At 46.5% G+C, this 12,372-nt stretch overlaps 1 protein-coding gene across 5 annotated transcripts; it reads right to left on the reverse strand.

Moving 5' to 3' along the window:
- Positions 1–7,054: 7,054 nt before the first annotated feature.
- Positions 7,055–11,973, reverse strand: CIART (circadian associated repressor of transcription). Of its 5 annotated transcripts, none has more exons than XM_008019239.3 (7): positions 11,870–11,973; positions 11,538–11,618; positions 10,861–11,286; positions 10,614–10,689; positions 9,987–10,065; positions 9,448–9,559; positions 7,055–7,718 (listed from the first exon to the last, which is right to left on the reverse strand). In XM_008019239.3, exons 3-7 carry the CDS (start codon positions 11,224–11,226, stop codon positions 7,194–7,196), a joined length of 1,158 nt encoding a protein of 385 aa, XP_008017430.3. In that variant the 5' UTR covers positions 11,227–11,286; positions 11,538–11,618; positions 11,870–11,973; the 3' UTR covers positions 7,055–7,193. The 5 variants fall into 5 exon arrangements, with proteins under 5 accessions (XP_008017430.3, XP_037853944.2, XP_008017431.3 ...); XM_037998016.2 differs by having other exon boundaries at positions 10,861–10,980; positions 11,870–11,964; XM_008019240.3 differs by having other exon boundaries at positions 11,538–11,647; positions 11,870–11,952.
- Positions 11,974–12,372: the final 399 nt, after the last annotated feature.

Consider the following 12,372-nt stretch of genomic DNA (forward strand, 5'->3'; position numbering starts at 1 on the left):
CGTGGAAACCATATTAACGTCCTTTATGGTCTCGCTTGGCTACCGCTCTTCCTCGCGCCTGGGCTCTACACCTGACAAAGCAAAATACTCATTGACTTTTTAAATTCCCCCGAAACACGTTTCTCGCCCTCTCATGGAGTCGAAGTCCTTCGGCCTCTGAGAAGGTCAGCCCCATTTCGTACGCCTTAATCCTGTGAAATCCTTGATAAATATTTGAGCCATTCCTCTTTCTCGATGGAAAACCAGAGAAGTAGGCGCTTCCTGAGGATGCTTCCTGTCTTTTCTTAGGAAAGGACAGACTCTTTGAAATCTCTCCGGACGAAAAATAGATTGATTCATACACGTCGTCTGCCTAAGTGCTAAGGAAAAGAAACACACTGTGAGTTTCCTATATCATCTTCCCCCTAATTTAACTACATAAAGTGAAACCAATAAAGATATGAGAAACACCTGCAGGGTTTAGACTACAAAATTATGTCAGCTTCTATGCCTTTTTGTGCTAGTGAGACCTACTGAAAAAGCACCTTTTAAATTTCTTCTCCACTGTGGAGACACCCGTCCTCTTACTTGTATGCTACCTATACATATCCATTTATGGTTATTCACGTAAGTTAACATCTAATGGCTGCGGAAAACGTACCTCCCTTAGACAGTGCGCGCGCGCGCACACACGCACAGGCGTGTGCATCCTCCTCAGTTAATGCTAATAACTCACACAAACACTTAAGCCCACCTCAGAGTAAGCCAGGTCCAAAGTAACGAAATAGAACTAGATTGCGACATTATTATGCTTGTCAATAAACTTTCACTGAATGACTACTCTGTGTCAGATACTGTTGATACCACTCTAGTGCCTCCTGGACCACTAGGAGATAGTATATAGACATAAAAGATACTAAAACGAGGTAGTATATAATAAATGCAAAATAAATTATGTGGGCTGGGCACGGTGGCTCACGCCTGTAATCCCAGCACTTTGAAAGGCCAACACCGGCGGATCACTTGAGCCCAGGAGTTCGAGACCAGCCTGGGCAACAAAGCAAAACTCCCATCTTTACAAAAAATACAGAAATTAGCTGGGTGTGGTGGCATGACTTGTCATCCCAGCTACTTGGGAGGCTGAGGGGGAGGATCACCTGAGTCTGGGAGGTCAAGGCTGCAGCGAGCTGTGATCACACCACTGCACCCTGGCCTGGGCAATAGTGTGAGACCCTGTCTCGAAAAATTAAATAGAAACAAACAAATAAATAAATAAATAAATAGGGCCGGGCACGGTGGCACACGCCTGTAATCCCAGCACTTTGGGAGGCTGAGGCGGGTAGATCACCTGAGGTCAGGAATTCGAGACCAGCCTGGTCAACATGGTGAAACCCTGTCTCTACTAAAAATACAAAATTAGCCAGGCGTGGTGCTGCATGCCTGTAATCCCAGCTACTTGGGAGGCTGAGGCAGGAGAATCACTTGAACCTGGGAGGTGGAGGTTGCAGTGGGCCAGGATCGCACCATTGCACTCCAGCCTGGGCAACAAGAGTGAAACTCCATTTCAAAAAATAAACAAACAAACAAATAATAAAATATGCCACAGCGTAATGTGGTGAAAGGCACTGGCTTCAAAGTTGGGAGATCTGGATTCTATCCCAATTCTAATACTCATCAGGCCTATGACCTTGAATAAGTCATTTAAAACCAGGGGTCTGGAGACTACTGTCTACAGGTCAAATCCTGCTCCACCCATTTTTGTAAATAAGACTGTTGAACTAGAGTCATGCTTATTTGTCTGTGTGTTACATATGGCTGCTTTGGGCTACAATGGCCGAGTTGGGTAGTTGCAATAGAGACATAAAGCCTACAAAGCCTAAAATATTTACTATCTGGTCGTTGCCAGACTCACTCTATTTCCTCATGTCTAAAATGGGACTAATTTTGCCGTCAGTCTCACAAAATTTGTCGTGGGAATCAAATAGAATAAAATATGAAGATACACCGGGCGCAGTGGCTCACGCCTGTAATCCCAGCACTTTGGGAGGCCAAGGCGGGTGGATCACGAGGTTAGGAGATGGAGACCATCTTGGCTAACGCAGTGAAACCCTGTCTGTACTAAAAATACAAAAAATCAGCTGGGTGTGATGGTGCTCGCCTGTAGTCTCAGCTACTTGGGAGGCTAAGGCAAGAGAATTGCTTGAACCTGGGAGGTGGAGGTTGCAGTGAGCTGAGATGGTGCCACTGCACTCCAACCTGGGTGACAGAGTGAGACTCCGTCTCCGAAAAAAATATATATATATTAAGATATGTTGAAAGAAAGGAAGGGAGAGGAACTGATGTTAATAAATTCTGTTAACCACTACTATCGGATCAGCTGAAGAGTAACATTTTTGAGAGCCTACTATATACTAAACCCTATACTAGGTGGGTGTTTTTTGTTTTTGTTTGTTTTTCTGAGGCAGAGTCTCACTCTTGTTGCCCAGGCTAGAATGCAGTGGCATGATCATAGCTCACTGCAGCCTGGACCTCCTGGGCTCAGGTGATCCTTCCACCTCAGCCTCCCAAGTAACTGGGATTACAGGGACATGCCACCATGCCCAGCTAATTTTTTGTATTTTTAGTAGAGACTAATTTTTTGTATTTTTAGTAGTTTCATTACGTTGCCCAGGCTGGTCTCCCAAAGTGCTAGGATTACAAGCGTGAGCCACCCCACCAGGCCCCAAACCCTGCACTAGGTGTTTTATGTACATGATTCCATTTAATGGAGTAAAGGGCCAAACACTGAGTGTATAGATCATGTTTAACAGAAAGAATGATAGGATGAACTTGAGTTAGTCATTGAAAGAGGGCAGGGTTTAGATAACAGAAGCAAAGCAAGAAAGGTTTGAACAAGAGCTTAGGGGCAAAAAGGTATAGTGTTCAGGAGTCAAAAAAAACAAAAAAACAAAAAACAAAAAACTGCACCAGAGGGATCATGCAGGGGAGCACAGGGAAAAATAGAGACTGTGATTGCAGATTTTGGACTTTCTTCTCAAAGCATTGGAGAGCCATTGAAGAATTTGAATAGGATATGATATGCAAAGCACTGTTCTAGGAAAATTAACCTGGTTATCAGCGAAAAGGGATTAGAAGTAAGAGAGACTGTTGGTACAGTGAAGTCTAGAGCAGACTGGTGGCAATGGAATGGATAGGAAGAAATGGATTTTAAGAGATATTCCAAATAAAGAATAAAAAGGATTTGGTGACCAGATGGCACCAAATTTTAAGCCTAGTTATCCAGAGGAAAAAACAAGAAACAAAAAACTATGGTACCTAGCAATACCACAGGTAGCACTAACAGAAGAGGAGACTGTAAAAAGTGGTAGCTGGCCGGGCACAGTGGCTCATGCCTGTAATCCCAGCAGGCATGGGATTGGGAGGCTGAGGTGGGTGGATCACAAAGTCAGGAGTTTAAGACCAGCCTGGCCAACATGGTGAAACCCCGTCTCTACTAAAAATACAAAAAATAGCTGGGTGTGGTTGTGGGTGACTGTAATCCCAATTACTCAGGAGGCTGAGGCAGAATCATTTGAATTTGGGAGGCAGAGGTTGCGGTGAGCTGGGATCGCACCATTGTACTCCAGCCTGGGTGACATGGTGAGACTCCGTCTCAAAAAAAAAAAAAAAGTGGTAGCAGGACATGTTTTCAGGAAAGAATAATTTGATTGGTGATTACTGGAAAACACATCAGACTGGAAACCGAGTTCTGTTCCACACATCATGTTGTCCTAGATAAGTCTCCTAAGTTTCATTTCTTTTCTTTTCTTTCCCTTTTCTTTTTTTTTTTTTTTTGAGACAGAGTTTCACTCTTGTTGCCCAGGTTGGAGTGCAATGGCTTAATCTCGGATCACTGCAACCTCTGCCTTCCAGGTTCAAGAGATTCTCCTGCCTCAGCCTCCGGAGTAGCTGGGATTACAGACATGCGCCACCACACCTGGCTAATTTAAAAAATTTTTTTTTTTGTATTTTTAGTACAGACAGGGCTTCTCCATGTTGGTCAGGCTGGTCTCGAACTCCTGACCTCAGTTGGGCCACCTGCCTTGGCCTCCCAAAGTGCTGGGATTACAGGCGTGAGCCACTGCGCCTGGCCCTAAATTTCTTTATGTATCAAATGAGGAGGTTGGGTTGAACTGGATGTACAAGAGGCAATTTTTTTTTTTTTTTTTTTTTTTTTTTTTGAGAGGGAGTCTTACTCTGTCACCCAGGCTGGCATGCAGTGGTGAATCTCAGCTCACTGCAACCTCCGCCTCCGAGGTTTAAGCAATTCTCGTGCCTCAGCCTCCTGAGTAGCTGGGATTACAGATGTGCACTACCACACCCAGTTAATTTTTGTATTTTTAGTAGAGACTGGGTTTCCCCATGTCAACCAGGCTGGTCTTGAACTCCTGACCTCCAGAGATCCACCCGCCTCAGGTGGGATTATAGGCGTGAGCCACCGTGCCCAGCCAAGAGGCATATCTTGGCTCTAAAACACTGTAAGTTTCAATAATGTTTAAGTATCAGCAATATGTAAATAAAACTGTCCAACAGAAAAACACTCAGTATGCCATCTCAGGGGAAAGATTGGGACTAGAGATAAAGCTGTAACAGTCTTCTAAGTTGAAGCAATAATTAAAGCCACAAAAGAATGTAGTCAGAGAAAAGGGCCAAGTCCTGAGCCTAGGGGAACACCCACACTTTGGAGTAGGTTGAAGTGGGGCCCTTAAGAGACCTAGACATTGCTGCCAGATAGGTAAGAGGAGGATTAGGATAGTGTGCTGTCATGGGATCTGAGGGCGGAGTGTTTCAGTAGGCAGCATCGAGTGTCAAATGATACAGAGAGCATAATGTACATAGCCTTTGTAAAGGGTATAGCTGTTGATTAGGGGGAAGCTAGATTATAATACTGGTTCTGTGGGCTCATTAGTAACTTTGGAAGGTACAACAAAGTGAAAGCAGCGGAAGCTAGGCTACAAGAGGTTAAGGACTGAGTGGCAGAAAGGAATCAGAAAGAGTATAAATAGACTACATTGTTGAGAATTATGGAGAAAATAAGAGGACAATCAGCCTTAAGATATGTTTTCAAGGAGGAAGGATCTGATCATATTTGTAATCAAATCATTCCATTGCCACCACTCTAGTCTGATCATACTTGTGATACTTGGACAAATAAATGTTGTTGGGACAAACTAAAGTTACAAGATAAAGAGGGGATATGTGACACAGCAAAAGTTCCAGGGGTGAAGGCAATCAGAAGCACAGATCGATAGGTTTGCCTTTAAAAGGAGGTCATATTCGGCCGGGCGCGGTGGCTCAAGCCTGTAATCCCAGCACTTTGGGAGGCCGAGACGGGCAGATCACGAGGTCAGAAGATCGAGACCATCCTGGCTAACATGGTGAAACCCCGTCTCTACTAAAACTACAAAAAAACTAGCCGGGCGAGGTGGCGGGCGCCTGTAGTCCCAGCTACTCGGGAGGCTGAGGCAGGAGAATGGCATGAACCCGGGAGGCGGAGCTTGCAGTGAGCTGAGATCCGGCCACTGCACTCCAGCCTGGGCGACAGAGCAAGACTCCGTCTCAAAAAAAAAAAAAAAAAAAAAAGGAGGTCATATTCTCTGAAAATAAGGGGAGGCAATTATTCCCTGAGAACAGAATACTTGAGAATGGGTGAAAGATGTGTAACTACTTTTGAGAATCACACTAAAGAGCAAAAAGCAATGACTAAGTTGTCAGAGAAGCCTGATGCCCTACAAAGGATTAGGATGAGAGAGGAAATGGTTTTGGTGGAAAGTGAGACAAATCAGAAAGAGGGTAATATACAAACAAGGGTAGTTATAGATCCATTCATGGTCTTCATTTTTGCCTCCTCCTAACACTGAGTTGCCTTCCTTAGTCCAGCATACATCTAGCACCTGCAGCTTTTTTTCTTTTTTTTTTTTTTGAGACAGAGTCTCACTCTGTCGCCCAGGCTGGAGGGCAGTGATGTGATCTTGGCTCACTACAACCTCCACTTTCCAGGTTCAAGTGATTCTCCTGCCTCAGCCTCCCGAGTACCTTGGATTACAGGCACCCACCACCATGCCCGGTTCATTTTTTAATATTTTTAGTAGAGACAGGGTTTCACCATGTTGGCCACGGCTTGTCTCAAACTCCTAACCACAAGTGATCTGCCCACCTCAACCTCCCGAAGTGCTGGGATTACAGGCATGAGCCACTGTGCCTGGCCTAGCTGCAGCTTTTTGAGTAAGTATGAAGCCTAGTGTCTTGAGGTGTTCCCAAGGCTGACAATTCTAGGGAGCCCTTTCCTCTTTACAACTGGCAACCACAGTGGCTGTTTTGGCTCTTGTGTTCCTCCTCTGGCAGCAGAAACCTACATATGCGTTTACTACAGGCATCAGCAGCTCCCATCAAAGCAAAGAGCTAGCCCAGAGCAGAAGAACCTGCAAGTCTGGGCCAGCTGGAAGATTACAAAGGTGTCAAAACAAAGGGAAAGGTATAGTGTCTAAGCCTGAATGAAAACATAAACCTGGCCGGGCACCAGGGCTTACACCTGTAATCCCAGCACTTTGGGAGGCTGAGGTGGGCGAATCACTTGAGGTCAGGAGTTCGAGACCAGCCTGGCCAACGTGTAGTGAAACCCCATATCTACAAAAATACAAAAATTAGCTAGGCAAGGTAGCATGTGCTGTAACCCCAGCTACTCAGGAGACTAAGGCCTGAGAATCGCTTGAACCCAGGAGGCAGAGGTTGCAGTGAGCCGAGATCGTGTCACTGCACTCTAGCCTGGGAAACAGAGCGAGACTGCATCTCAAGACACAACAACAAAAAAACCCATAAACCCAACTCTGAACTCTAACTGTTTCAAGGATGTTCCCTAGGAAAATAGCAGTAGAGTCCCCCTCTCCCACAAGTCTCATATTGTCATCCAGACTCTAACTTGGTAGAGCTCATGTTCACAAACATCCCCATCCCTTTTCTACTTTTACTGCAGCTCAGAGGATACAGATTAGTTTTGGAGGCAGAAAGTTTTCAATTTCCCCCAATCAGCAAACTGTTTAGGTATAAAAAAATTTCTTTAATCAGAAAGGATTTGTCTTCCCTCAACACAAATGCACACATTAAACGTAAAAATACATATATACATGAATATTTACACAAATTAGAAATCACAGTGGACAGCTGTATGCCCCGGGCTAGAGGTTGAGAAGATGCGCATCAGGAACAACTGGAGCATGGCTTCTCTGCTGCTCCCGGTGTCCTTTGGTCATCTTTCTGGCTAAGGTGGGTAGACTGGGAGGGGATAGGGTATAGCTCCAGTCTGATGGCAGAGTTACTGGCAAACTGTAGCAACGAGGCCCCTCTCCAGATAGTTTCATAGGCTCACCAGGGATGACAGGAGATGCTGTAGTAGGTGGGACTGGAGTGGTTGGGGCAGAGTGGGTGAAGGGTTGCACTCCATGCTGTAGGAAAAGAATGACGCCAATACCGGTTCCAGTGCCTAAAGGACCATGGCTAAAGGAGATAGTACCTGGGGAGCTGAGAGGGGGGTTGCAAATTGGAGTGGTGTGGATCCAGGTGAGGTTCATAGCTGGCCATTCTGTGAGGTGCCAAGGTTGCTTTGGTTTTAAAGCTAGATGTCCTAGCTGTGTCTGGTCCATCTTTTCCATAGGAGATGCAGGAGAGGAAGCGGCTGAATCACTGTGGTGGCTTGGAAAATGCTACGGAGGGGAGAAATGAGAAAAAGAAATGTGGAGAAAGCTTTCAGATGAGCTCCACCCGGTTACTTAAACCTTTGCATTCCCTGGGAACTCAGTTTGTAATACAAACATACCTCGTTTTACGCAGCAGATATGATCTTGCCAGGCCATGATTAAGTAAAAGTTTTAGTAACTAAATTATACTTTCATTTATTCAAAAAATAAATGGTCTACTATGGACCACATACTATATTAGACACTGGATATCCAGAGATGAACAAAAAACAAACAGTTCCATAGGTTCCCACTATTTATAAAATAATCCCTTTTAGAATTTCTTTGAAAAGAAGTCTATTTTTAATTGGAATCACCATTTCCCAAATTCTGTATTTAAATTTGAATATTCTATCTTGAGTTCTTTAAGAAGCGTAAATTAATATTCAGGCAAGATCCTCCTCCTATATTTTTTTTTATTTTATATTTGACAAAGGGTCTCACTCTGTCAACCAGGCTAGCACAATCATGGCTTACTGCAGCCTCGACCTCCCAAGCTCAAGAGATCCTCCCACCTCAGCCTCCTAAGTAGCTGGGACTACTGGTGCACACCACCATGCCCAGCTACTTTTTGTATTTTTTGTAGATACTGGGCTTCACCGTGTTGCCCAGGCTGGTCTCAAACTCCTGGGCTCAAGCAGTCCACCTGCTTTGGCCTCCCAAAATGCTAAGATTACAGGCGTGAACCACTGTGCCTGGCCTACTTATTTTTTAATAGATGAGTCACAGCAATAATAACCATGGCTGATTGAAAATTAGGACTGGTGATTATCTACAGGAGACTCTCCTTCTCCATCATTTGAATGCCCTCTATATACCCTATTATTTGAGGACAGAAAATAGGTCACTTCTTTTTTTTTTTTTTTTTAGATGGAGTTTCACTCTTGTTGCCCAGGCTGGAGTGTAATGGCGTGATCTCGGCTCACCGCAACTTCTGCCTCCCGGGTTCAAGCAATTCTTCTGCCTCAGCCTCCCAAGTAGCTGGGACTACAGGCATGCGCCACCATGCCCGGCAAATTTTTGTATTTTTAGTGGAGACAGGGTTTCACCATCTTGGCCAGGCTGGTCTTGAACTCCTGACCTCATGATCCATGCACCTCGGCCTCCCAAAGTGCTGGGATTACAGGTGTGAGCCACCGTGCCCAGCCGAAAATAGGTCACTTCTGTACCAGGTCTAAGAATCTATCAACACTGCTGCTATTAGTGCCCCCCTCTCCCACTTCCAGTGATGTACCTCTTATGACCAGCCCTTGAAACCCAGTGTAGACTCAAAAACTTTCAAAGGGTTTGGCACAAGGATACTTGGGCAGAAATGAAAAGAAGGAGGGGGAAAGGTTTGGGGGCAGTAGGGAAAAAAGAGTTTGCAGAGAGAAGCTGAGGTATCTTCCCGCATGAATCATTTGGCCAGGTAAAAAGCCTTTTGCATCTATGCAGAAAGCAGACAAGCTGTGGCATGAGGGATAGGATTAAACTTCATGGAGTTCTTCTCAGTGATTCAAACAAAACAACAAAAAACAAACAAACAACAAAAAACATATAGGAATCAAGACAATGCAGAAAGTTTAGGAATTTCCTTCCCTGAAAAGAAACTTGAAGAAAAGATTCAAAAGAAAATGGCAAAAGGGGACATTTCTGCATGCACATTTCATTTCCTTGGCTATTTTCCCACCTCTTCCTCATGTTCTTAAGTTCTTACCTTGGTCAGCTGATGCTTGCCACCACCCAATGATGACTTCTGGGCAGCTATATGTGGAAACCAAGTCTTTAACATCCCTTCTACCTGTAGCAAGGTTCCTAGGTAACGTTCCCTGTGAAAATGATATTGCTTTATGTATGTATGTATGTATGTATGTATGTATTTATTTTGAGACAGAGTCTCGCTCTGTCACCCAGGCTGGAGTGCAGTGGCGCAATCTCGGCTCACTGCAAGCTCCGCCTCCCGGGTTCTCGCCATTCTCCTGCCTCAGCCTCCTGAGTAGCTGGAATTACAGGCACCCACCACCATGCCCGGCTAATTTTTTGTATTTTTAGTAGAGACGGGGTTTCACCGTGTTAGCCAAGATGGTCTCGATCTCCCGACCTTGTGATCCGTCTGCCTCGGCTTCCCAAAGTGCTGGGATTACAGGCGTGAGCCACCGCGCCCGGCCGAAAATGACATTGCTTTAAAAAACCAGCAACAGGATTGAAGAAATCTCCTTTTTATGAAGACCCAAGGAAAGAACCAAGGGGACTTACCCCATCTGTGGCTTCTGCAAAACACCTACAATACGCTGGATCCTGTCCATTGCCACACTCTGCTGAAAACTGCTTAATCCTGGGGATAGGGACAGAGAGAGATTAAGGATTGAGATTCAAGCATGTAGTCAGGTAAAGGACGAACAGAAGGGGGCTAAAATTGATTGATCTAAAAAAAATTAAGTCAGGCCAGGCAAGGTGGCTCACGCCTGTAATCCCAGCACTTTGGGAGGCCGAGGCAGGTGGATCACCTGAGGTCAGGAGTTTGAGACCAGCCTGGCCAACATGGCGAAACCCCATCTCTATTAAAAATAACAAAAATTAGCTGGGCATGGTGGTGGGCGCCTGTAATCCTAGCGACTGGGGAGGCTGAGGCAGAAGAATCGCTTGAACCCAGGAGGCGGAGGTTGCAGTGAGCTGAGATAGCACCATTACACTCCAGCCTGGGCAACGAGAGCAAAACTCCGTCTCAAAAAATAATAATAACAATAATAATAATTAAGTCATAGTAGCAAAAAAGGAGTAATATAGGCCCCAAACAAGAACTTAAGAGAAATACACATCAAAAGAGGGAAAGAGAGAGAGAGAAATGAACCTAGCCCAAATGAATGCAACTAATGAGATTACCTCTCTCAAAACGACCCATCTTCAGCCCATTGAGTAGATCTGTGAGAGGAGGTATAAATCCTTGGAGTTCTTTACACTGTAGGAAAACAGGACAAAGGCTGTGAGAAGACCAAGAACTGTCCACACCAGCAGTGGCTCTTCCTTCACCTCCAAATCTGGGAGTCATTACTATCCGTATAGGGTCCTTATCAACCAGCTGGGTGCTAAGCCACTCCAGGAGAGTCTCCTTTCACCTGCTTTCTCTTACCTTCTGGGCAAACAGCAGGTCTCCCTCTGTGGTACAACCTTGGATGTTTAGACGGGTCTCCAGTTCACCATCTCTTGATCTTTTCGCCCCAGATCCTGCCATAGGAGAAGCCGAACCCCGCTGTTCCGGATGAGATGGTGTATGTTGGTTACTGGAAACCTTGGATCGATGCCTGCAGCGGATAGGACCCGGGCTGGGCCGGGAACCTCCCCTCTGCCCAACAGTGTCTGGCCTGGGCCCATGGGCCCCCTTGTCCTCCCTCTCATTATCAGAGGGGAAGCCAAAGTCACCGTTCACTGGGGAGGTGGGAAAAGACGAAGAGAGAGAGTAGGAGGAATAGGAAGAAATGCTAGATGGAGAATCCATAGGTCCAGAAGCAGGGGCTGGAGAGCAGCTCCTGGAGTACCCAAAGATCGGAACCTGCAACTGAAGAGCAAAGCGAGGGAGTTTGAAACCGGAGTTTAAGGATTAGGAAATGGACTGGGAGATTGGGGTGTACTGCGTGGGATAATATTTATTCTCCCCCTTCCCAATATTACCAGTCTCAGACACAATAGAAAAATACATTTCTACCCCCACCCCCGCCCATTAAGAACCTGGGATTCCCTCTCTGGCCGCCGCAGAGCAGCTCTCTGCCTGACGCGGCCTCCGTTCTTTTCTTCCCTCAATTCAAATACCTGACTTGAAAGACACCTTCCCCTCCGCCCGTTGTTCGCCAGGGTTGTTCGCCAACCTGAGTCCGCAGCAAGCCTCTTCACCTAAGCCATGCCACCCACGAGAAGTCAATCTGCGCAAGCGAACCCACCTGGTGACCCTACAGGACCCGCCCCCATAGAGACTGGCCTCCTGCCCTCTCCCAATCTTTCAAGATCAGGATCCCTGTGCCGGTCTCTCTGGGCTCGCACCTGCCACGTGATGCAAACCCTCCCAATAACAAGATCTGCATTCAGCCCCCAGATCCACTCCCAAATCCTCCCTAACAGCTCGCTTTTCCTCCGAATATCCTTACCTGTTGTCAGCCGGCTCAGCCCTGGCTCGGTTTCCAGCTCCTTCACCGTCTCTCCGGGTCTGGCTACCCACCTCCGCCTCTCAGCGGGCCCCGCCCCTTCCCCCTCCCAGACACGTGCGGCCTGGCACGTGCCTCCCCCTGCTTACACAGATCTCGCGCCCTCATTGGTTGTGTCGCCGGTAACACGTGATTCTCGTTACTGAAGTCCATAGCCCATTTGCTACAGTACAAAGGGCCTCAGCCAATAGAGGGCAGCCAGGTGATGATTGGCTGTAAGGGAAGCATTCCGTGCTCCGCCCCTACATGCGGCTGCCGGAGAGGACCCGGTGATGAGAAAAGGAGGAGGGTGGAAAAAGTGGAAAAGAAGGGAGGGGAGGAAAAGGGCGGAGTCCGTGGCCTTAAATAGGATGGTGATGCGCCAGAGACGCGCAGCTTGAGTGTGCAGAGATTGGTTGTGCCACTGAAGGCGTGTGCCTCCGGACGTGGGACCCCGGGTTCCGTCT

Source organism: Chlorocebus sabaeus, chromosome 20 (genome assembly GCF_047675955.1).
Source record: "Chlorocebus sabaeus isolate Y175 chromosome 20, mChlSab1.0.hap1, whole genome shotgun sequence".
Taxonomy (NCBI): Eukaryota; Metazoa; Chordata; class Mammalia; order Primates; family Cercopithecidae; genus Chlorocebus; species Chlorocebus sabaeus.

Excerpts from the sequence above, each read along its gene's own strand:
- CIART (XM_008019239.3), bottom strand. The coding sequence starts at position 11,226 with ATGGATTCTCCATCTAGCATTTCTTCCTATTCCTCCTACTCTCTCTCT. Across the intron at positions 10,690-10,860 it reads ACCTGCTGTTTGCCCAGAAG|TGTAAAGAACTCCAAGGATT; the intron begins GTAAGAGAAAGC and ends GTTTTCCTACAG. Across the intron at positions 7,719-9,447 it reads GCAAGCATCAGCTGACCAAG|CATTTTCCAAGCCACCACAG; the intron begins GTAAGAACTTAA and ends TCCCCTCCGTAG.